Source organism: Phodopus roborovskii, unplaced genomic scaffold (genome assembly GCF_943737965.1).
Source record: "Phodopus roborovskii unplaced genomic scaffold, PHOROB, whole genome shotgun sequence".
NCBI classification, from domain to species: domain Eukaryota; kingdom Metazoa; phylum Chordata; class Mammalia; order Rodentia; family Cricetidae; genus Phodopus; species Phodopus roborovskii.
Genome location: NW_026126480.1, coordinates 51,779,718 through 51,805,098, shown reverse-complemented (window position 1 = coordinate 51,805,098; position 25,381 = coordinate 51,779,718). Strand labels below are relative to the sequence as shown.

General features: G+C 51.1%; 1 protein-coding gene across 10 annotated transcripts in view; it reads left to right on the top strand.

Moving 5' to 3' along the window:
• Positions 1-25,381, top strand: part of Ano1 (anoctamin 1) — a 166,598-nt gene that overhangs the window by 95,666 nt on the left and 45,551 nt on the right. For 6 of the 10 annotated variants that reach the window (XM_051193494.1, XM_051193491.1, XM_051193489.1 and 3 more), the window contains exons 6-13: positions 1,053-1,107; positions 4,751-4,802; positions 6,736-6,801; positions 7,302-7,357; positions 10,722-10,763; positions 16,967-17,031; positions 18,311-18,445; positions 21,718-21,878. In XM_051193494.1, coding sequence (XP_051049451.1) covers positions 1,053-1,107; positions 4,751-4,802; positions 6,736-6,801; positions 7,302-7,357; positions 10,722-10,763; positions 16,967-17,031; positions 18,311-18,445; positions 21,718-21,878 — 632 coding nt within the window. The remainder of the gene's footprint in view (positions 1-1,052; positions 1,108-4,750; positions 4,803-6,735; positions 6,802-7,301; positions 7,358-10,721; positions 10,764-16,966; positions 17,032-18,310; positions 18,446-21,717; positions 21,879-25,381) is intronic. The other 4 variants (XM_051193493.1, XM_051193490.1, XM_051193497.1 and 1 more) reach the window with 1 other exon arrangement.

Below are 25,381 nucleotides of genomic sequence, written 5' to 3'. Positions count from 1 at the left end.
AGAGAGCCACAGCCAGCAGTGTGTTGCCTGGCAGTGCCCAGTCTGTTCTGGAACCTTCCATCCTCCCTGTTCCCAAGGGACAGTGGTGCATAGCCACCTGGCTCAGGTGCAGTAGTTGCAAGGCCTCCACAGGCCTGGCCTCATTAGCAGAAGTGGGAGGAAAGGCTTGGGTACCAGGAGCTCAGGCAGTTAGTATGACAAGGCCCAGGAGAAGAGGGCTTTGGGGTGCTGTGGCCGGCCTCGAGGATGGCCAGAGGCAAGGAGCATGCACCCACATTTTAGCTAATAACAGAGGTCTCTGCTTTGCAAAGATGGTGGTGACTTTAGGGGAGCCATGTGCTGCCCTGACTACACTGGCCAGTCTTTGGCAGACTGGACACCCAGTGACCTCTGCCAGCTCAGAGGCATGAGGGTCACACCCACTGTCCAAACCCAGCTCATTTCCACCCTCTTCTCCACTAAGCACCCCAGGGAATGGTGACTTCAGAGTTATTCCCGTGCCCCAGAAACCTCAGGCAATCTCTGTGTGGCCCAGAACACCTGGATGCAAAACATTTCCAAGGAGAGTGTCCTCAAAGCCTAAACCATCATGTAAAGGGATGACACCGTTCCTGTCCCCTTGACATTGAAACAGGAGCTTGTAAGATTGCCTTCTGGGATTTTATTTCATCAAAACCAGGCTTGGCCAAGCATGGTCACACATGCCTTCCATCCCAGTGCTAAGGAGATGGAGGCAGAAGGATGAGCATTCCAGGCCATCCTCATCTGTACAGCAGTTGGAGACCAGCCTGGGCTACATGACACTTTGTCTTCAACAAAACAAAACAACAAACTGGAGCTGGAGGGTACCCTCAGTTACCTTCTCAGCAACAGAGGTGTCAGAGCTTCCCACACTGGGCTGATGAGATCAGCTAAGGCCATGCCGAGGGACAAGGGGACTTGTACCTGCTATAAGGATGGTTAGGCCCATCATGGTCACTGTTACTGGAGAGAGGGTGGGTTCCCAGGCTTGGAGCCTATAGCAGTCGCCTTTTCTCCTTCTGTTCCTGCAGATTCGACCTGACTGACAGGGACTCTTTTTTCGACAGCAAAACCCGGAGCACAATAGTGAGTAGGCGTCCTGGAATTGCCTCATCAGAGGGTGCCCTGGGGACCCCAGTGATCATTTCATTTCTCTGAAACTCCTCGGGGTGGAAGCTGGCTCTAATTGCCTGTGACAAAAATAATTAGAATAATGAATCAGGAGGGCAGTGGGTGGCCCAGGGGAGGGAGGCCCTGGCTGCTCAGTTTGGAGGAGGAGCGTGAGAAAGAGCTAAGCTGCAGGAAGCTGGGGGAGGGGACCTCCAGGCCAAGCTCCAAGCCTGCAGAGCCCCCTGCTCACTCTATCCTGGTAGAGTTTGCAAGGGTCTTGGCTGAGGATACCTGAGCAGGTCAGGCAGCCCAGCCTAGACACACATGTATTAGGATAACTTACCAAGGCCTTTGCCAGTGCAACCAGCCTAGGTTGCAATCTGACCATGCAGGCCACCCTGCCCTACTCAGGGCACTGGCTTAGTGTTTATCCGTCAGCTGCCAACTTGACTGCCAGCCAAGCTGGGACTGTGCGTGGCACAGGACCCAATTTCTTTCTAAACAAGAAATCCGCCTGGCGGCTAAGGCCTGCTCTATTCTCTTCCCCTGCCTAGAGCATCCAGCCTGGCTGGGTCACAGCAAGGGCTTAGGGAAGGCTGCCTGTTTGCCTGGTGCAGGGGACTCTCCTTGCAGCTGCCACCCTGCAGGAGAGTGGCACAGGTCCTGTTGGTGAAGGGGACTCAGACCCAGGCCAGGCAGATGTTTCCATCTTGCTACCTCTTCCCTTACCTGTGCCTGAAGGAGGGTTCCCAAGCCTGTGTCAGAACAAGACTGATCTGGTCCCGTCCCCCCCTCCCCCATGCCTCAGTAGCAGGGTAGCAACCCCATCAGGGCAGTCCCTTGGCACAGTGTTGTTAATTTAACTTTTTGCATATTTCTTAACTTACTTATTGGGGGTGGTGAGTACATGTACCAGGTTGTATATTATAGAGGTCTGGGGATAACCAGAGGGAGCTGATTCTCTCCTTCTGGGGATTGAACTCAGAGGGTCAAACTGGGCAGCAAGAACCTTTACCTGCTGAGCCATTTGGCCTGCCCACTTGATTAATTTTGACAATTCGATTTCACGATGATATGTAACAAAGAACTTGCCCAAAGACATGGCCTCTGGTGGAATTGGGACTGGTATGTTTGAGGATCAGCCTTATCCCTTCTTGGCCTCCAAGAGTTGGGGCTGGCCTATTGGATATCTGTGTCTTGGGAGAACTCCTACAGTGAGACCTGCACAGTGTTCCTCCTACATCACTGTAACAGCTGTGTGCCCATGCCTCTCCCTCCCTCCCTCCCTCTCTCTCTTTCTCTCTCTCTTTCTCTCTCTCTCTCTCTCTCTCTCTCTCTCTCTCTGTGTGTGTGTGTGTATGAGCGTGTGCACGTGCGCGTGTGCGCGCGCGGGCCTTAGCTTTGTGCATATTCCAGGGTGTGGGATGCCTGTAGAAGAACTTTTGCAAACACACTTTGGCTGTGGGGAAGGCGGCTGAAGTGGGAGGGGAGGGGCTGTGAGCAATTCTGCCGCCTCTTCCTGGTGCTTAGCTGTGATACTGTTTAGTCTGAGGTTCCCTGGGTGAATGCTGCTACTTCTACCCAGCCAGAGCCATTGCACTGGGGACAGCAGATGTGGAAAGCCATGACTGTTTGCTGCTGAAGGAAGGAAGAAGGGACACTGCCTCCCAGAGCCCCTGGGGGCCAGTGTGTAGACCACCTCTGTGCTCCAAAGGGATTTGCTGATTCATAGATCTGCACATGACTAGTCAGGTCTCATCTTGTGGTTTGGGCCCAGGTGCCACAGCCTCTCCCTCCACACCGGCCACTTCTCTCCTGGCACTGGGGTAGCACCATGTACAAGCTATTTGAAGTCAGAGACCAGCAGCTTTAAAGATACAAGAGCACCTTTGTGCTCACTGGAATCTTAGACAGTGGGCCTATAGGCAGTGGGGAGCCTTAAAGATTGTCAGGCAAGGCTTTTTATGTAATCAGCTATGTTACCTCCCAGGGGTTGGCTGTGAGGAGTGGGGGAAAGGTGTGTATGTAGTCACATGGTGCAGAATGATGGATGTGGGTCATGTGGTAGTGGAGGTGGATGGATGTGAGGCCACATGGTGGATGGATGTGAGGTCACATGGTAGAGGTGGATGGACATGGGGTCACTTGGTGGAGGTGGATGGACATAGTGTCACATGATAAAGGTGGATGAACATGAAGTCACGTGGTGGAGGTGGGGGTGGGTCACTGGTGGTGATGATGTTTGTGTGTAAAGTTACAAGAGTGGAGATGGATGGATGTAGGGTCATGGGTGGTGGAGGTGTATGGTGGTTGTCATGACTGCATGAGTGGAAAGGAGAAGGAGGTTGTGGGATACGCGGAAAGTCATGACAAATTAACCAGTTAGATGTAGAGAGTGACAGAGAGAGCCCTGGAGAGCAATGAGCTGGGCTTTATTAAGCACCTGCAGTGTGCTTTCTCCTGGAGGGAGAGGGAAGTGTTGAGGGCATCGACCACAGGGCAGGTGACAATACAGGATAGGGACAGAGCTGCCTGTTAATGTGACCCTGGAACTATTTAGAACTGCAGGGATGGGTGCTTCTAACAGAGGCTGCAGGAGGGGACTCAGAGCAAGAGGCCGAGGCTGCCGATGTAGGAGACAAAGATATTATGGCAGAGCCAGACAGTGCAGGCCTAGAAGCCAATGGAGGGACACTGGTCTTGCCTGAGTGAACACAGCAAAGGGTCTGAGGGGGAATCAACAGCTCAGAAATTCTCATCTCTAGACCATGCACAGAACTACGTCTATGGCTCAATTGATAGAGTGCTTGCCTAGATGACAGGAGGCCCTGGGTTCAGTCCCCAGCACCCTGTAAGCCAGGCATGTGGTGCTCACCTGCAATCCCAGCACTTAGGAGGAAGAGCAGAAGTTCGAAGTTATCCTTGACAATAAGTATGTTTGAGGCCAGCCTGGGCTACATGAGACCCTGTCTCAAAAATGAAATGAAACTGATTAGATACGACTGTTTATTCCGAGCCCACTTTTCAAAGAGTTAAATTGAGGCATGGGGGTGGTGGTGGTACAATTTGCACAAGCTCTCCTAACTTAGCCCCAGGCAAACAAGACTCCCTGGCCAGGGCTCCTGAGACCCCCTAGTAAAATATCTCTTTAGTCAAAGAGATATGAAGAGGGAGGGGGTCCCTTCATGGGGGCGTCTTTCCTAGTGCCCAGTGTGTCGGGAATCCTGAGATCCATCTCCACACCAGGCCCTCCTCTGGGCTTCTAACCCATACAGAGCTGCATGCAGGCTCTCTGCTCCTGCTCTTGCCTCCACAAAAGGGGCAGTGAACAGCTGTAGGGCACCGAGGTGGCTATTGTGTCTCCCATCCTGCCCCCATCCCATTAGTTTCTAGAAAGGTGCCCACTGCACATGGCTGACACCTTGTGAGGCCAGTAGGATCAGCCCTGCTCCAGGAAGTGAAGGATAGGGATTCTCTGAGACCCCTATTTTACTTACCCCTGGGAATCGCTTGCTAGAGTCCCAAGCCCAGGACCCTCCTGGTGCCCTGTGTCTGTGGCCTTTGACTGGTAGAGCAGCAGAGTAACCACTCCTCCTTTCTGTCCCTCCCTCTGCACTAGGTCTATGAAATTCTGAAGAGAACAACTTGCACAAAGGCCAAGTACAGCATGGGTAAGGATATTCTGTGGCCTTGAGGTCAGCAACAGTTTCTGAGTGGCCATCTTCCCCTCTGAGTCCTCTCAGTGGGCGGTGGGCGTCTGGCTTGGGGCTTCCTCGAAGAGATTTGATTTAAGCCTATGTTGGTTCAGAACAGAGGGCTGGGAAACTGGGAGGAAAGTCATGCCAGAGTCCTGTCCCCAGTGGATTTATAGCTAGGCACTTCACATCCAGAGGTGCTATTCCCTTGGCTCAAAGGTGTTTGTTGGTACAAGGACAACTTCCTGCAGAGAGACCCTAAATCAAGGAAAAGAAGCAGACAGAGGGGCCCAGTCTCTCTTTGATTAGACTTCCAGCAGGAAAGAATGGGGATATTCCTTGGGGATCACAGCCTAGTTCTGAGCCATGGGAAATGGCAGCCTGAGGAGAACAGGGGCCATGTTGTTATGTGATCTGGCTGAGGTAGGCCAGGCCTCAGAGAGGGTTCTGCCAGGACACAGAGACTGTATGTAGCCTGACCAGTGTGGCCCACAGTTGGCCACAGGGACATTCTGAGATGACCAAGCCCATACCTTGATTTATTGGAGCTAGGGCCCCAGCCAGGAGCCCAGGAGTTCTGTCCTCATTGGCTTGGCCCCTTCTGACAGTGTGGACCTCCAGAATGAGCATTTCTTGTATCCTGGGTAAGTGGAGGGGAAGCAAACTCAGGGGCTTGTTCAAGTCACCACTGTCAGAGCACAGCTGTGACAAGGCTGCTAGAAGTAGAAAGGGTGCATGACGCCAGTCCAGGTACCATCGGGTCCCATTCATAGAAATGGGCCCATTCCATGAAGGCCTGTAGAACATGGCTGGACTGGAACTGACCTCTCTTCTAGCTTGACCCCAAGAGAGGGGCTGGGTAGGTTCCCACTCCCCCCACCCCTGGTTCCCCTGCCTCTGTGTGGAAGAGAGAGCCCAGAGTGCCTTTGTAATCCCACTTTATGGTGGCACCTGGACTGGGAGCTCTACGGACCAACAAAATCATTTAGTGACCCTCCATGGACTAGTGATGTCCCTGTCTGTCCCAGGCTATCACAAGTACCTGGGCTGCCCTCAGGTACTTGTGTCCTAGGGCAAGGAAACCAATAAACTAGAATGCAGTCTCACAGAAAGAGGGATGGGGAAGCTCGAGGCATTAGGAGCCATGGTCAGGGGAGGCCTCTCAGGCGAGGTCAGAAGGCTTGAAGAAATGAGGTTGTAAGCCTGCCACACAGACCCAAGCAAGGACTCTGTGGCACGTCCATCCTGGTTTCATCCTGGGAAGGGTGAGGGGGCCACAGGCCAGGGTCCAGCCCCACATACATTTTTGATGTGAGGTAAACTTTCCACTTGTGAGCGTGGCTTCAGCCATGTGCTCTGGCCACCTCTGGTTGTGATCCCTAAGGGTCCCTCGGGGTGCCTGGCTATTCCAGGTCGCTGTCCAAGGAGATGGGCCTTGTTTAGGTTAGTTTTCAACTGTTGTTGAATCATGTTGTACAGAGTCAGCTTCCAGGCTGCTAAGAAAAATTGGCATGTAAGAGGTCACCTAGAAAGTCACCCTGCCAGGCAGGGGGTTCTGGGGCAGCAGTTGAAGGTTGAGGGGAACAAGGATCCAAGACATTGGTCCTGAGTGTGTCAAGACCAGAGCAGTTTCCCAGGATCCCCTCCTCCATGCCGGGGTCTGCTCTCCTCTCCTCTCCTTCTTCAGCAACAGGTTCTGGAGCCAGGCACGGTGTCCCTGCCAGTCTACAGGCTGTATCTCACCTATGCCAGTGTGGGCTCTGGGCCCAGCCAACAAGGGCCCAGCCATCTTCCTTCTGCCCTAAGCACTTGACTGTGAACCCCTTGCCTCCACCAACTTTCTCTCCCAAAAATGTAGCTTTGGCCCTTCCAGGCCCTTCTGTGTAACTAATAGCCAATGTGTAAACAGGGCAAGGAGAGGGAAGAAGGAAGGACTCTGCCCTTCTAAGTAAACGGCGGAAGTGTGGGAAATACGGTAAGAGCGGGGCCTCCTCTTCCGCTTCTCCCATCAACTTACAAGCTAATTCCAAATTGTATGTGTGTTTCCTGACACCATCAATTTCCCATCCGCCCATCTTCTCATGATCAGCTTCTCTGACCGCTCAGAGGCCATCTTTCCATCTGCAGGCTCTCCCTCAGGCCGGTGGGGGTAGCTGGCGAATCCAAGGTTTGGGGGTGACTGAACTGCTCCTGCCTCCTTCCTCAGGGACAGAACTTCCTCTTGGGGTGTGCTCTGCGTCTCCCTAACCCTACCAATCAAGCATGTTGAAATCATCTCTAGTGGATAGCTAACTCGCCCTGCTGCGTTCCTACCCGGGAAAGAACCCCAAGATGGTGACCAGGCTCTGAGTAGCCTGGTACGTCTGGCTTTGAGCAGAATCCCTGTGAACTGGAGCACCCTGTGACGGCTCTGACTTCCAGAAACGGGGCAGCAGGCCTGCTGGTCCCTAACTTCTCTCTACCTCTGTTTTTAAGGCATCACCAGCCTTCTGGCCAATGGCGTATACTCAGCCGCGTACCCTCTGCATGATGTAAGTAACCTTCACACATAGTTAATGTCTGCGTCACTTGATACCCACCCACCCACCCCCAGTCTTCAAGGGCCACCCCTCTTGGGAGCTCCAGTTATCCTGTGGTCACAGCTTCCTGCTTGGCCTTCTCTGTTCCCCTCAGAGGGAGCTGGAAAAGTCACACACCGAACTGTCTTGGCTGGCAGAACAATCCCATGAAAACAGGGGCGACTGTGGGAGACACCCGGCTGGCTTCTTCCATACCTCGCAGCCAGCTGATCCACAGGGTGTTTGCCCTGGCTCTAGCTCTGCTGCCCCAGGCTCTGGCACTCACCAGGGCTCTGTATACAGCAAATGGCCAGCTTCCTGGGTTGAGTGTCCAAATCCAGCTGGTCTCGCTTTGACAAATTCAGCTTTTGCTGTGGCCAGGGGTGAAGAGATGGGGCAAGATTGTCTCCTTATTGTCTTCATGGAAACAGGGGTTAGGCTGTGGGGTCTGAGTAGTGTATGAGCCTCAGCAGAGGCTCCCTGAGACTTGCCAAATGTAGAGTGTAGCAGAGACCAGGAACCCAGAGCAGGAGGGAACGAGGACAGACCTGAGGGTTGGCAGACCCGGATCCCATGCTGGTCTCTCGCTCAGAGACTTTGTGTCCTGGTAGGACTAATGCCTGTCTAATGGCAGGACAGATGTGGCTGTCAGAGAAAGTGCAGACAAGAAGCCACTTTCAGGAGGCAACAAGATTGCTGAAATAGCACAGGGCAGTAGACTATATGGGGGACCTTGGCGGGAGAGCCATGCTAGGCTTATCTGTCCCCTCATCTTCCCTTCCCACCCCACTGTAGAGCCAGGGATTTGGGAGCAGCTGGCCCAGCGTCCCCACTGTGTGCCTTTGCGGGTGCTGTCCTACTTGCCTGCTAGTTAGTTGCTTCCTGCCTCTTCTCTCCAGCACCTTGATTTCTTCCTCCCTTCACTGGCCTTCTAATAACCCTTATCCCACAGGGAGATGGCTGTCTGGCCAGTGTGGAGTGTGTGTGCTAATTACCTGTTAGTGGGACTTTGGCTCTCGGGCCTCCTCTAATATTTCCAGGGTAGGTCCATGCTCCCTCAGGTCCTGACAGTGCTCCTGACCCCTCCCATGAAGTCCCAATCCACTCTTAAGCATCCTTCTCTGCAGGATGCTGTTGGGCTCCAGGGTATAGCCTTGCCTAGCCTAGCTCTGCCCTGCCTTCCCTGGCATAGCTGGGACCCAGAAGCTAAAGTGTTTTTAAGCCCTGGTCTGCTTTGAGCTGGCCCTTTAAATGTTAAAGGGAAAGAACTGGAAAACATTTCTGAGAACTTACTAGATGCCAAGCACAACTTCCAGTGGAAGCTTTGTCTCATTTAACCCAGTGAAGACACAGATTCAGAGAGGTTTAATAACTTGCCTAAAGTCACAGAATCCCTGTGAGGAACTGAGAATAAAGACCACTCATAATAGGCACCCTGAATGTGTCTTCCTTCCCTGAAGGTCTAATGCTCCATCTCCACCAAGCAGACCTGCCATTGTTCCTTATGCTGCAGTCCTATGAAAGCCTATCCGGGTGGCCACACTTCCCACATTAAAGATGGGGAAACAGAGGCTTATGGAACTCCGGCAGTTTGCCCAGGAACACACAGCCTGGAGGCACAGCCCAGACCTCTGGATGACAAGGAAGTTTCTACCCATAAACTTTGCAAACCACCAAAGAATATCCATCCCATTCATTCAATATGAGCATCCCAAGCTCATATTGAAACAGCTAGGGAAACCAGGAGTGATGTCACACACCTGCCATCTCATCACTCAGGAGGCTGAAGCAGGAAGATGCTGATCTTGAGGCTAAACTGAGTTGCATAGAGAGACCTTGTTGCAAAATACAAAAGAAGCACAAGTTTAATCCCAGCACTTGGGAGGCAGAGAGAGAGGCAAGTGGATCTCTGTGAGTTCAAGGCCAGCCTGGTTTGCAGAGCAAGTTCAAGGACACCCAAGGCTATACAAAGAAACCCTGTCCAAAAAGAAGAAGAAGAAAACAAAAAAAGCAAAATATCTAGGGGAAGTAACTAGCTCTGAAGTGAGCCAGGTCTGCCCAATGCCCTTAAAGAGGACACGGATGGAGGGTTGGTGGGACTGGGCCAGAGAGGTATCGGTGGCTGTGCTTGCTTATATATTCTGCATCCATCTCCTGTCCTCCACTCATGCCCCTGTCTGCATCCCTGGCCTAGGGCATCCTCACCCTCTCTCTCTCCCTAAATCTGTGGACTGCTCTTTCCTTCACGTAATATCTGTAGGTGGATGTAGACACTGCGGCCAGCTGGGTAGCTGACGTTAGTCCTGTGTACTAAGAGTCACCTGTTCTGAGTGAGACCCTGGGGAGGTCTCCAGTAATAAGAGGTATCACCTGCATGGAAATACTGGTGACATTTATATTGGCTGCTTGGTAGCTTCTCAGCTTCCTTCCGGGTTGGCATCTACCTGCCTTCAGGTCACCACAAGCCAGCCTCTGGTATGAATGAATCCTTACTGGAACTGTGAGATGCATTCATGAACACACCTAAAGGACCTGAGCCTGAGTGGGAGAGAGGCCCCTGGAGTCCAGAAGGAAGCTGGCCCTACTGTCTTCAGATCCCAATAGTGGGCTGCTTGCTTGGGAACATGGCCAGATCTTCCCCACCTGGCAGGGGGTGGCAGATGCTACAAAGTTGCTGACCAATGGAGGTGAGGGAATGGCCTTCAGATGACTCTTAAGAGGTCACACTGTATCTGCCTAATGATTAGCAAAAACAAGTGGTTGGCTCAGGCCAGCTGCATGTAGTGGGGATTGCTGTGGAGAGCCACTCTCTTGCTATTCCCACTTAGTGGTTTTTGGGCTCACTTCCAACTTTTGGATCCTCTTTTCCTTTGCCTTTAAAGATCTGGTTCTTGGTCCAGGTCTGACAAACACTTAGCTGTGTGTCAGGCTGCATCTCTGGATCTCTAGGCATGTTGGGCTCAGGGATCTAGATAGTCAAAAATTGCGAGATTTACTGTGGCACACCTGACCGTGGAAGCCTAGAGAGTGCTATGGGGACATCACAGAGCACTCCACATGTCCTTGTCATCAGAAGGCTTTCTTTCCCCTCAAAGCCGCCACTCTTTCACTCTGCCCAAAGCAATGCCATGGGTCTCTTCTTAGATCCCACTCTGTGTCTGATGTCAGAGGCCAAGTGGCCAGCAGGAATCATATAGCCCTGATCATGGGAAGAGGGGCTCTCACAGCCCCGACCATGGGAGTTGGAGCTCATACAGCTCTGACCATGGGAGGAGGGGCACCTGGTCAGCCTCATGGTTGTGGCACAATCAGAACTTACTTTTGCTTCCATTTGCAGGGAGACTATGAGGGTGACAACGTTGAGTTCAACGACAGAAAAGTAAGTGTGTGAATACAGAGTGGGAGGCAGGGCTGGGAGGGGTGAGTGGCCTGGGGGCTCTCTGTTCCTTCCTTCAGTCACTTTACCCAGCCCTTGACAGGTACCTGACCATGCAAAGGAAGATACCTCTTTGGAGCCTGCCTCTTCTTCTCCACCTTCCTCTCCCACACTGACTTCCAGGGAAAACCCGTCTTATGGGGTCACCCTGCACCTTTCCCCTGGCCGCTATGGTTGTTAAAGGCACTTGGACTCATTCTACCAACATCAGGATCAGGAAACATGGACTCACAGTGGCCAGTTGTCCAGTCAGCCACAGTCCTCAAAGCTCATGGTGTTCAAACTTAGCTGTCCTGGAACCCTTTTGAATAGAGAAGTTATCATGCAGTTCAGTGGAACACCCTCTAGGAAACACTGTGTCCTCCCTTATTTCTCCAGCAGCCCAGAATCCTCACTCTGCGCAGGGGATCCCCAAGAAGCTGCCCCCATCTGAGAATGCCCCCCCAGACGCCTGCTGCACACTCAGGAACACCCCTATCCCTCGCCAGACTTGCACATTGCATCCAAACAAGACTGTCTATTAACCCAACAAACCCAGGCTCCATCCTGGAGAGGGGGTATCCCTGAACCTCTACCCCTCCTCTGTCCCTCTGCAAGTGGTATGCAGGGGCACTTCCTCATGAGCCTCACAATAGAGGCCTTGTCCCCACACCGCAGGCCTGGGGACCTCTGGGTAGCATGTCCTTCCCTCTCAGATTGCTTCAGCCCCAGGCTTGTTTTCAAATGGTTAGTACTTGATGTAACTTGCCTGCCCGGGAATCTAGCTGAAGATTCTATCTGATTTAACATAAAAAATGACATATTTGGTTATTTTTAGTGTCCCATCTGGCATTCATCTAAGACCCCATGACCCGTCAAACTCCCCTATCCAATCCCACTGGAGAAGCACAGTCCACTCTGTGTCCTAGCCAGCTCTGGGCTCAGAGTCTACCCCCTCACCCCTTGTATCTCAGCCTCTTGGCTGAGGTCCTTCCATGACAACAGCAACCCTGTTTGCTCCCCCTCCCTAGCCCCCTACTCTACCCTGAGCTGCAGCTACACCAGCCATCCTGCTGGCCATTGTAATTCCGATGACAGTCACACCATGCCAGGAATAGCTGTTACTTATTCAGATAACTTCCTGGCTCTGCTGAGTGCCAATTCCAGCAACAAAATTCCAGGTTGTCCAAGGCTAGCTATTAACTCTATCAGGAACACCCCATACTACAGTGAATTTTATGTCCTAGCAAAGAGTACAAGGCCTGGCCCATTGGGTAGCGAGAGAATAATGATGTTTAGGTGGGTGGGTGGTTATGATGGGTGGATGAATGGGTGGGTGGGTAGATGGATAAATGCATGCATAGATTAATAGATGAGTATATATAAGGTTAGTTGAATGATAAAATGAATAGAGGGAGGGTGGATGGATGGATGGATGGATGGATAAGTGGCTGGATATAAGGATGGCTAGATTGATGAGTAAATGGATAGATGAGTGGATAGGTGGTTGGATGGATGAATGAATGGGTGGACGGACAAATGGGTGGATACGTGAGTAGATGGATAACTGGTGGGTAGGTGGGTGTGTCAGTGAGTAGATATGATAGATGGAAGGAAGAAGGGAAGGTCAGGTAAGTATTTTGGTCTTATCACAGAACCTCTGTTCTCCCATGATAGCTCCATTCTAAGTGGCATGGCTTGAAAATTTTCCCTTTTCCGTGACAAAAATCTGTGACTTCTTCCTTGTAATTCCCACCATATCCATGGATAAATAGACAGATGATGGGTGGATGGATGGCTATAAAGATGGACTGGTAGATGAATGGATAAGTAGAAAACCCAGGAGCCTGACTCCAGGTACCTGCCAGAACCAAAGAAACAAAGTACAGCAAGGACATCTTCTTGGGCTAAGCAGTGTGGCAGTGAGGTTTCTGCCAGATAGGTGTGAGTAGGGCTTCACACAGACTGGCTGCCTGCATCATAGTCACTGGGGGCCTCTAGTCAATCTCCTCCAGGGCGGCAGGCAACTTTTGACCTATCCCAAAGCAAACCCTAATCAAAGCCAGGACACACACGTGCACAGGGGCATTGCTGCAGACAGATGCTGGATCCTCCTGAGGCCAGTGAGGGTCCCAAAGATAAGGGGACAGTCAGACCTCTAAGGAGAGGGTTCTGGGAGATACACAGCTGTGGCTGGAATGAGTCTGCCCTACCACCATCCTGGACTGAGCCACAGGTCCAAATTCATTATTCCTCTGTTCAACAGTTAGTGAAAATGGTTCCCAGTCTGAGCCCTGTCTGCTGCCTTTCACAGCCCACCCATCCTGAGCCCCACTCCTCCTAGGCTGGCAGAGGCTAAAGGGGCCAGCAGGCTTCTCCCAAGAGCATTAGTGAATCTCCCTGTGAGCTATTTGCCTGACAGTAAGGGTAAGGGAGGTTACCACGGAGCAGGAAGAGTTCACAGTGTGGTGCTTATGTTGAAAACAATGTTGTCTCCTAACCTCTGTCAGGAGACTGCAGAGGCCACACAGGCCAGCCAGAACCCATGACATGGGGGGGGGGGCGTTCTGAGGTGGTTTTAAACACTTTATTTCCAACAAGCTTGTACATCCTCACCCTTGCATGTCTTTTCATCCCTCCCTGCCCCCTCCCCCAACTATATCTCCCTGCTTTCTCTCCCTCCTCTTCCTCTTTCTGTCTCGCACCCCTCCATGCTTCCTTCCCTCTCTTCCTTCTCTCCACTGTATGTCCCTGCCTCTCCCTCCTCCTTCTCCCACTCCAAGTCTCACCCTGTTCTTTCCCTGGTCCCCCACCTTCTCCTCTGATGAGCATTCCCGTTCTCCCATTGCAGGGTGTAGTCACAGGTGAGCTTGAGGTTCACTACAGGGGTGTAGTGGAGATTCCTGAAGGTTGGCTGGTGGCCTGCTCTGCTCTCTAGAGGAAGCTGTAGCCTTCTCCCATGGCTGCATAACCTGTGCAGATCACAGTGACGTACATGAGCCATCAGGCTCCCACAGTGACCCTGGAGGAAGGAACACCCCTTAGCCTTTGGTGCAAAGGAGGAACAGAAGCAGCTCTGCCTAGGGCTCCCCTAAATCTTCCCTAGCTCAGCAATGCTGACACTTCCTCTCAGGTTCCTCCTGGGAAGCCTCTCGGAGAGTGTGGTGGTTGTTCATCCTGTGTGAACCCCATCTGGGACTCCAGGGGACAGAGAAAAACCATGCTGGTAGGGAACTAGCAGACAAGTCCCTACTTTACAGAAGGGCTCCCTGCTCCTCACAGGTGCCTGTCTCTCTCTTGCTTTCTCCCCTGCTTCCTGGAGATATGTGGACTGCCTGTGGGTAAAACACACAATTGTTAATTCTCAGAGCTGCAGAAGGGATGCCAGGAAGGGGCTGGGCTTGCGGCTCCATTGCTGGAGTGCTTACCTAGTGTGCACAAGCCCTGGGTTCATTCCCAAGTACTGTATAAACAGAGCATGGTGACTACAACTTTAATCCTAATTAGTACTTAGGAGTTGATGGCAAGGAAGATCAGGAGTTCAAGGTCATCCTCAGCTATACAACAAAGTCATGGCCAACTTGCAATGCATAAGACTATCTCAAAGATAGATAGATAGATAGATAGATAGGACCCCTCCCCCAAAGTGGAGACCCTCTCATGTGGACATACTGCCTGCCTATCTTTTTTTTTTTAATTTTATTTAATTTTATATAACAGTCCAATTAAATGAAAACAAACATTTATACACAATTTTTGGGAATTTGGGCGTCGTTCTTTCCAAACTACTTCCTGCTGGTAAGGGGCGCTGTCTTGGGGGATTCGAAGAAGATTCAGATATCTTGGCTGTAGTCTGTAGGGCTGTTTTGTCCAGCTGTTTTGAATGTAGGATCAGCTTGTACTCTGTTTCAGGTGGTCTGGCGTGATCAAACCACATTAGTCTGGAAGGAATCCACATCTTTTCATTTTCTGTGGAAACAAAAATAGAAATCCTTTTCCCCAGTAACTTGTCCTTCAACTTAAATTTTGGAGTCAAAGCATTTTTTTTTTTTTTTTTTTTTTTTAGTTTAATATATTATTTTACATGTCGATCCCAGTTCCCTCTCCCTCCCTTCCTCGTTCCCCCCCCCCAGCCCTCCCTCCTTCCTTCCCTCCCTTTTTGCCCTCTCTGCCCTCTCACATGCACTCTAAACACCCTCCCCTCCCATCCCCCCACCCCAATTCCATATGTAGGGGAGTGCCATCCAGTTGGGGTCATGTAGATCTGACAGGTCCTGTGAAGTAGGGACTAGGACTTCTCTCCTGTCTCTAGATTAAACTGCCTGCCTATCTTTCATCTTCAAAGAGTCACATAAATCAGTCTTCCCTATCTGGACCTATTGAGTTGGGAGAGAGCATCTCAGCACCATAGATGGGAAGGCCGAACAGACAAGGATTCTTAAGGCAAGAAGATGGCCAGCTGGGTTCCCTGCCTGTGGATAGCATCATCCTGCCCCATCTAAAAGATCATTGGTGTCTGGAGTCAGGGCCCCAACTGTGTGACCTCATATGTCCCTGATTTCTTCCCAAAAGGCCACGCTCTTAATAGTCACATGGGACTCAGGGCTATACATATGCTGGGAGTCCATGCATCCAGTCCATAAGAATGTCTGGGATGATGTTTCCATGGCTGTACAACACTTGTGCATAGGGACGCTCCCCACCCCAACTGTAAAATTTGGGGAAATAGCTCAGTTGGTGAAGCATTTGTCTCAAAAGCACAAGGGCCTGACTTCTGTCCTCAAAACCTGTGTGAACAGTAAGTCAACATGACAGCTTGTAAAGGGAAACAGGAAGGTCCCTGGGGTGCCATGAACAGCCAGTCTAGTCTAACTGGTGGTCTCTAGGCTAACAAGAGCCCAAAGGAGTTGGGTGGCCTTCCTAAAGGTGATATCCAAGGCTGTCATCTGGTCTCCACATGCACAACTATGTACACACACACACACACACACACACACACACACACACACGGAGGGGGCATTTACATAAATAAATATAGTTGAATGTTACAGAAGGAAGACACATCACAAGCAACAAGACAGTGTGTGAGGCAGGAATCCATGGGAATCCCACAAACATCCCTGCCCAGCCTTCTCCCTGTTACTATTCTGATGCTAACAGAGAAGTGACAACTGAGGATCAGGCAGTTGTCCCACTGAAGATTGACAGGAGGGCCTCTGGAATTATGTAGGGACAGAGCCCATTACCTGGTAATTTCTTGCCAGGCTGGGCATGGATGGTATGTGCCAAGGAGGATCTCTGGGACCTCTTACCATCTGTACACAGAACAGTGACAGACAGTACACAGACAATTATTCTGGGGTTTGAGCCACTCTGTCCTATTCACACACTTGGGTTTTTTTTTTTTTTTAACCAGTGGTCCCTACACCATTCATACTGTGTGTGTGTGTGTGTGTGTGTGTGTGTGTGTGTGTGCTGGTGAGTGTGACTTTAATGAAAGTGATGTGTGACTTCTTTGCTCTCTTGGGGTTGTTTTAACCAGTGGTTCCCACACCCCCCATAATGTGTATGTGTGTGTGTTATATATGTGTGTGTATATACATATGTTGAGATCAGATGACAACTTGTAGAAGAGGAATCAGTTCTCTTCTATCATGTGGGTTCTGGGGATCAAATGCAGGTTGCCAAGCTTGGTGGCAAGCACCTTTCTGTGCTGAGCCATCTGGCTGGCCCTGGTCTCTTGTTTCATGACAGGTGTTAATCAGGAGACTGTCTTGGGAGACGAACCCTTGCCATCTCTGTATGCCAGATTTTTTTCTTTTTTCAGTTTTGCTGTTTGTGTCTCTCTGCTTGAACACTGGTGGTTTAGATGATAAGTGATTTGTTATCTGACCAGAGTGACCTCTTGCTATCAGTTGTCATAGATGAATTCCCAATCCATTCATGAAAAGCTGAGATTCCATAACCTTCTGGAAGCATCTTTCCCACCCCCACCAAACTCAGAATGTCAATTCTCTAAGCATTCTCTAAGCATTTGTTGAATGAATGGATGGATGGATGGATGGATGAATGATGGAGAGGCAAACTGAAACCCTAAAGCTCTTCCAGGGAACAGCATCAGTGTGTGACCCTCCACCAATTTCTTTCCCATTCCTTCCTCTCTCCAGCTCCTATATGAGGAATGGGCAAGCTACGGGGTCTTCTACAAATACCAGCCCATTGACTTGGTCAGGTGAGTGGGGGCACCTGGCCTCCAAGGCAGTGACTATGTGGAGTGAGGCCATGTCCGAATCGTAAAGTCTCTGGATTTTGTCAGATTCTACAAATATTCAGCCACCTGGGAACCTGTTTGTACTTAGAGGCCGTGTGGGCCATTGGTTCTCTGGGAAGCAAGACAGCTCAGGCAGGGTTGGTGATGCCGCCTAGTCATATCTACTGGAGGATCAACATTTGGCCATTCCCCTTGCCTCCCCTTGAGTCCTCAGCTTGGCCAGCAGGACAGCTGCCGAGATCACCTGCCTTGGGGTATGGAAGGGAAGAAGAATCTGCAGGGCACCCTGAGAGGCTGGCAGGATGGGCAGTCACCTGGGCTTCAAATCCAGTGGGGGCTTGTAGATGAGGGTGTGAATGGTGACAATGGTCAGCCAGGGAAGGCCAGCAGACTCTATGGGGGTAGGGAGTGGCTAGTTTACTTAATGCCTCGGACCGAGTTTCATTTTGGAACCCAAAGCCATGGGGACTCAACTGGACCACCAGTGAAGTCTTCACAAATGGAAGTTGCCCAGGGCACACAGGAGAGGCAGCGTCAAACCTGGTGACACACATACATGTAATCCTAATATTCGGGAGGTGGAAGCAGGAAGATCAGGAGTTCAAGGTCAACATGGGCTGTATAGTAAGGTCAAAGCTAGCCTGAGCCAAAGAGGAAAAACCCGATGTCCAAAAGACAGAGGAGGCTGGAGATTCAGCCCAGCTGGTAGAGTTCTTGACTAACATGCCTGTAGCCCTAGGTTCAGTCCTCAGCACTGAGAAAGCCAGGCATGGCAATGCACACCTGTAATCTCAGTCCATGGAAAGTATAAAGAAGAGAATCACAAGTTCAAGGTCATCCTCAACTATGTTCATCCTCAACTATGTATTGAGCTTGGGGCCAGCCTAGGCTACGAGAGAGTGCAACACATACACACACACACACACACACACACACACACGGGGGGAGAGAGAGAGAGAGAGAGAGAGAGAGAGAGAGAGAGAGAGAGAGAGAGAGAGAAAGAAAGAAAGAAAGAAAGAGAAAGAGATAGGAATATTATAGTTTAGTGGTAGAATATTTGCAGGTAAGTGGGAGCATATACAAAGAATAGAGAGCACCCCAAACCCAATGAGGTGTTCTAGAGTCTCACTCCCCGACTCTCAGGCATGAGAATCAAGGGCCCAATTGGAGTTGTTCCTTGCTAGGGGGACATGTCCCTGTGGTCTAGGGTGTGAGTGCCTCCCTTTGTTTCTCGGCATAGGAAATACTTTGGCGAGAAGGTCGGCCTGTATTTTGCCTGGCTTGGTGCCTACACCCAGATGCTTATCCCTGCCTCGATTGTGGGTGTCATTGTCTTCCTCTATGGATGTGCCACTGTGGACGAAAACATCCCCAGGTAGGCACGGACCCTGCACTCTATGGGAGACATGATGCTGAGGGCCACCCATGTTCTGAGACAGCACAGAGAATCTGAGCTCCCACCCCTATGACCAGCTGCAAGACTTTTTCAGTGCCTCTGCCACGGAGCTGTGGGTTAGAACATTGTCACTGCTTCTGATTGGTAGAGAACCCTATGTCTGTCAGCTGGGGAGGAGAGGGGGTCTTGTCAGACCAGAAAGACCATATCTGGCCAATTTTGCCTCTGTGATTCTTATTTTTATTGTAGATGTATAAGTCTATTGTCTGCATGTGTGCGCCATGTGTGTGCAGTACTCATGGAGGCTAGGAGAGAGCATCAGATCCCCCTGGAGCTAGAGTTAAAGATGGTTGTGAGCTGCCACATGGGTGCTGGGACTCTAATCCAGGACCTTTGGAAGATGCCAGTACTCAACCACTGAGCCATCCCTAACCCCTTCCACTGTGTTTTACTATGTGAATAAGGCATCTGCTATTCCTTTCTCCCAATTCCCTCCCTAGTTCCCACAGTCTCAAACTGGAGAATGCTTGCCCTGTGTCCACATGGATGATGCAAGGATTTATAATGCCAGGATCATGCAATGCTTGCTGGGGTTTGCTGAAGGGACAGATGAAAATGGCTGAGACGTGGAGGTGGCACGGCTGATTGTCAGCTGCCAGAACCAAAAGCTTGTGAGAAGCAGGCAGTGGAAAAGGGGTGCCCCTGTGATACTCCTTAGTAGAAGGGGCTCTGCCAGCTCAGGGTGTAGACTCCTAAGAGGGGGCACCGAGGGTTTTAACTCTGGCAGCTCAGTCTCCTTAAGTCACATGGTCAGAAAGGCAAACAGTAATCATCCAGCACCACAGACAAAGCCAGTGCCCAGGCCTGTCCGGCTCTGGCCTCTGCCCCAGTTGGTCTTGCCTGGCAGCTAGAGGCATGCAGTCCCCCTTGGAGACCAGGCTTAGGTCTCAGGGAGGTGGTGGCCAGTGACCCTGCCCCACCTATCCTCTCTGAGTTCTGGACCTTCAGGCTGTGTTTCTTGATTTTGGCTGAGTTTAAGGCCCCCAGAAAAAGGGCTTTTGTCTGGCTGCTGGCATTTGTGTTGGAAGCTGAGGCTAGTGTGGAGTGGTGGGGGGGAGGGGAGCACAACACAGACAAGCCATATGACTCATAGGCAGGCTGGTGGACAGAACTGTGCCTTGGTACCCCCTGTGCCTGATGCCACTCCTCAGTCCCTCTAGCCTCCCCAGTCTTGGGCCAGACAGCATGACCCTGAGATGCATACTGACACAGCAGGAATGGCCTTCTACCCACCAGTTCCTAGGGAGAGGGAGCTCAGACCAGATCAGGCACAACCGGAGTCCTGCTTACTCATTTATCTCAGTGAGAGGAAAGAGATGCGTTCTGAAGGACCAGTTTCTGGGCATCTGGTGACATTGTGCTAATTTAAGGTCCCAGGAGGATGGCAACAGCAGGGACTACATTGGGACTGAGGTGCACTCTTAAAGGGGCATACACATGCTGGTCCATCTCACCTCCAGCAATCCAACAGCATGGTACCCCTTCTACTCAGCTCATTCTGGGTAGAATGGGAAACCAAGACAGCAGGACTCAGCACCCTTCCCCAGACTGCATGGTCACACACACCAGAGCTGAGATGTCAGAGCCTCGGGCTCCCAAGCTCATGGATCCCCTTCCCTGAGTGCCCGTGCCTCCTGCCACATGTGCTTGTTGCCACATCTCCCCAGATACTCCTAAACCACCATCTAAGTTGTATTTAGCTCATCCTCATCTTTGTGTCTGTGTTGAGTGAGCCATACCCCTGATGCACAGGAAGAGAATGGTTCTGGTGTCCTCTGCCTTGGGCACAGAGGAGTGTTCCTGAGAGCCAGCACAAGTATATACACAGTTCATGTGGATCCAGAAAAAAGAAGAGGAAGGAGGAGGAGACGATGACAACGACGATGACAATGACGACGACGAAGAAGAAGAAGGAGAAGAAGAAGCTGCAGCAGCAGCAAAAATACCCACTTCAGCTTTCTCCCAGATGGCCATCTGACCCCTGGGAATGAGTTTTCCAGCCTGTGCATCTATTTATAGATCAGGGTCAGGTCCAAGTTCAAAGGAAGGAGAGAGTTCAGGACACACTGTGTCTAGAGGGCAGTGGTCCCTCCCCTCTCCTCATTTTCCAGAAATGTTGAGCCTGAAGCTAGAGGTCTTGACCATGGTCACAGAGCTCAGGTCAGAATAGAGTACAGCTTAGAAGCCTGACCTCAGTAGAGGGCCGTGGCCCTGGAAGCCCTTGCTGTGTGGCCTCAAGGAATTTACTTTTCTTCTCTGCGTTCCTGCTCCCACCTATGAAGGTGGGATTATAGTGTGATAGTCATGAGGCTCCCTCTCTTCTGCTGATGCCATGTAAATGTCAGGATGTGTTAGCATGAGTAGGGGAGGGCCAGGGCACCCTGCGCTCAAAGCGCCTCACCTACTGAAGCATTGCCTCAGAACCCAGCTGAGCCTTACGCTCCATTGAGCAGAACCTACCATCCCTGAAGCTACCTGTTTCTTGAGTGAGCCCCTCAGGGTGACTAGGGACCTCAAAGGCGCTTGGGGGCATGTTCCTTTGATCCTAGCCACCCACAGAGAGGAGTCCTGAACACCCTTTCTCCACCTTTTTAGCTGCCTAGCATGCCCTGCAAGGGTCATGGCATGATGCCCAGTGCTACCAGAGAGTCACCCAACATGGGTCTGGCCACAGTGAGGGCCTCCTGGCTGCAGTTCACTCCATCCCTCCCTTGGGCTTCCAAGCCTGACGTAGTACAGCTTTCATAGGTCCTGGGGACAGTAGGAAGGCTGGCTGGGGATCCTGGGCTGTAAAAGTGTCAGGAGTGTTGATCTCAGGTATAACCACCCATCCCAGAGGGGACACTTTGGTGTGTCTTTTTGCCCAAGAATATGGACATGGACAGGTACTTTTAGAACTGGCTACATCAAAATTCTGTTCAAGGTGACCATCCAGGCCCTTCCCCCAAACCATGGGAGCTTAAGTCAGACAATATCAGGGTCTTGAATGGAGCCTGTAGCCCTGAAACTCATGGTTAGGCATGGGCCACATGCCTGTGAAGCTTGTGGCAGGGAGTGGGGCAGAGTGGCCGCAACTAGCCAACATGCCTTGACTGTGACCACCAGGGCCATGCTCCATGAACCCTGGGAAGTAAACTGGAACTTCAGAATTTGAGGCCATTTGGAAACCTGAGGCCACCTCTGTCTTGCAGCATGGAAATGTGTGACCAGAGACACAATATCACCATGTGTCCCCTGTGTGACAAGACCTGCAGCTACTGGAAGATGAGCTCAGCCTGTGCCACGGCCCGTGCAAGCCACCTCTTTGACAACCCTGCCACCGTCTTCTTCTCTGTGTTTATGGCCCTCTGGGGTAAGTGGATCCTTCCACTCAGACCACCACATGGCAGGGACAGGAACACTCTCTTCTGACAGCCAGCCTGATATTTCACAGGGCCTGTATACCGGGGTGTGAAGGTGGGCCACATAGTGTGCCTGATAGCTACACGTCTGCATTATGTCCAGGATGAGCATGGCTCTTCTAACTTGGCTGAAAGATATCAGTGTAGCTCAGGCTCTGAGGAACCCTGCGTGTGGATGGTCACCCAGGGGATCATGAGTTGTATGCGGTCACCCTCCTCTGAGCAGCAATGGTCAAATTTAATCTACAGTCTTGATCAGCGTCAGACAACAAGCTGTTTTCCCATAGACTCTACCCTCAGCCACCACAGTCTGGGGACCAGACTTAAGCTCTACAGGCAAGCTAGCCTGGGAAGTATGGCTATTGCATGTCTACAGATGATGATGTGTGTGTGTGCACACGTGTCCATGCATGTATGTGGAGGCCAGAGGACAACTTTCCATATGATCCTCAGGAACTGTCCACTATCTTTGTGGGAGGGTTTGTTTGATTTTTTAAATTGCATTTTATCTATTATTTATTTATTTTGTATGCATGTAGAAGGTTGTACATGAGCCATGTGGCATGTATGTGTAGGTCAGAGGATAATATTCAGGAGTTGACTTTCACCTTCCACCGTGTGGATCCCAAGGATCACTTAGATTGTCAGATTTGGTAACAAGTATCTGCCTGTTGAACCATCTCACCAACCCCACCTCTCTTCCTAACCTGGATTTCACTAAGTAATGCTGGCCTCCTCAGCACTGAGATTAGAAGGTACATGTTCAACACCCAGATTTTTATGTGGGTTGTAGGGATTGAACTCAGGTCCTCATGCTTGAACAGCAAAATCTTTACCCCGGAGCCAGCTCCCCAAGCCCTCCATAGATGATTCTGACAACAAATGAGATAGATCCCTTCTTTGCAAGCAGGATTTTCCACAGCCTTTCCAGCAGGGGATACAAGATTCACACAGGGGCATCTGTGATTCCTACCCTGGTGGCACATGGTTCTGAGCACGTACCTCCAGGCTTGGTAGGAAATGGCATGGGAGGGAAAGGCCAGGTGATCCGGGGAAGGGAACATAAGAGAGCTATTGGAAGACGTAGACAGTTCTTGAGCTGAGCTGTGATAGCCTTGTAGGTGGCGTTTGAGTCAGAGAGGCCTCACTTTATCCCCCAGTCTCACCTGGCTGACTGGTTGCAGGGCAGGAACAAGGGCCAGAACAGGCTTAGTTGGAATGTGCCCAGAGGAAATGTGGGAAGCATTGTAGATCAAGAGGCTGATGATCTGCTGTAATACTGGGTTCCCTTCCCTGTCCATAAGCCTGGCGTGTGATGAGAGGAGGCAGGCCATGGGCACAGTCTCAGCCCATTGTCCACAAAGAGCCAGCCTTCTGTAAATGGTTGCTACTACTAAACACACTGGAGCATTGTGGGGAATTGAATGAAATGTCCATGAGTGCCTAGAGTGGGTCTTAGGAAATGGCTCATTAGGTAAGAGTTCTTGCTGTGCAAGCATGAGGATCTGAGTTCAAATCCTCAGAATCCCTGTTTACAAAAGAATGGGTGTGACTGACCGTGTGTGCCTGCAACCTCAGAACTCTGGGGGCATTGACAGGATGACCGTTGGGGCTTTGGGGCTGCCAGAATGTCGTAAAAGACTTATCAGTCAGTGTTTAAGGGGTGCTGCCAAGTATTCATCACCTCAGAAACCACAGGAAGCAAGCCCAGATGTGTTCAGTGCTCTTAAGTCTTAACAACTAGAATTCCAAGGAAACAGTATGTGCAAAGGCCCTGGGGGTGAAGTGCAGGACACTGAAGGAGCCTGCTGCTGCAGGAAATGGATGGGAGCATGTCAGGGGATCTTAGAGAGGCCAGCAGGGACCTGCCCTAAAGAACATGATGTTCTTGTTAGGAGGACTCAGAAGCCAGCACCCCGGGTCACCGTGTCATAGATGTTTTCCTATCGTACACTTGAGTCAGAGGCCATAAATGGAAAGAAAAGTTCTGCAGGCATTGATCAGGAAAGACTCAACTGCAATGGAAGAGAACAGCCGGAATGTTCCCTGGGCTGGGTGTCAGCTCTCCAGTGCAGTCAGGTCCACCACATCCATGTGGTGCACTGCTGCCCACCTTGGGAGGAGCTGCCTTTGGTTGTGTGTGACAATGAAGTCTCTCCCTGGAGAATTCTAGGAGGGAAGGTGAAAGGGGAGCATCTGGAGCCTTTGCCCCTCTCAAAGCTCAAGCAGCAGCCCCTAGGGTGAAGGCTTCTCTGGGAGGAAAGACATCTCCCCTGGAGAGGAGGTATTTGTATGACCCCACACTTCATTTAAGCTAAATCCTTCCTGAGGTCTTGGGAGATAACAGCTTGGCTGTAGCCTAAAGATGGAAAACCACAGCCTCCCTCAGCAGACTCTGAATTTGTTTGTTTGTGATTTTGGTGGGTGGGCTAGGGCTGAAACTAGCACCTCCTGAAGCCATAAGGAGTTAAGGGCTAACTTTATAAGAGCTAAGTGTAGCACTGACCTGTGCCCCAGCCCCAAAGGCTCTTGAAGGGTCCCCACACAAGTTCCACCCACATGGCCTTACCTTGAGGGTGGGAAGTATTCATCCTATTCATCCATAGTGAGTGAAGTACTGTCACAGGTAGCCTGTGACACAGCCACTATTGTGGACTCTCCCATGTGTACAGAGCCATTCATCTTATCTGTGCAAGGGCCTGTGTCCTGTTCCAGAGAAGAGGGCACCTGGTGTCTTCTTCCTTTTCTTCTCTTCTCTTCTCTTCTCTTCTCTTCTCTTCTCTTCTCTTCTCTTCTCTTCTCTTCTCCTCTCCTCTCCTCTCCCCCCCCCCCCGGCAGGGTTTCTCTATGTAACAGTCCTGGCTGTCCTGAAACTCACTTTGTAAATCAGGCTGGCCTCAAACTCACAGAGATCCGCCTGCCTCTGCCTCACGAGTGCTGGGATTAAAGGTGTGTGCCACCACTGCTCTACTTGATTTCTTTTAATACAGGGTTTTGTAAAGCCCACACTGGTGCCAGACTTGCTATATAGCCAATGATAGCAACCTTGAACTCCTACTTCTCTTGCCTCTGCCTCCTGTGAGTGTGTGTCATCATGGTCATACAGACTGCATATGTTGGTCACCATCTGTCTGACACCATGTGTCTGATACCGCCCCTCATTCTTGCCCCCTTACTGCTACCCCAGGCTGGAGCACATCCTGCTTACTTGGGGCAGCCCCCAGCACATACACACACACACACATAAAGCACAATGCCAGATTAGTCACTTTGGTCCAACTGATCCCTAGCTCACTGTCCTAATGTCATACATAATAACTTGGGGGGTTCATCTCAGCTGCCCCCTAACAGCTATGTGACAATAGGAAGAGACCGTGTGTGTGTGTGTGTGTGTGTGTGTGTCTGTCTGTGTGTGTGTGTGTGTGTGTGTGTGTGTGTGTGTGTGTGTAAAGAT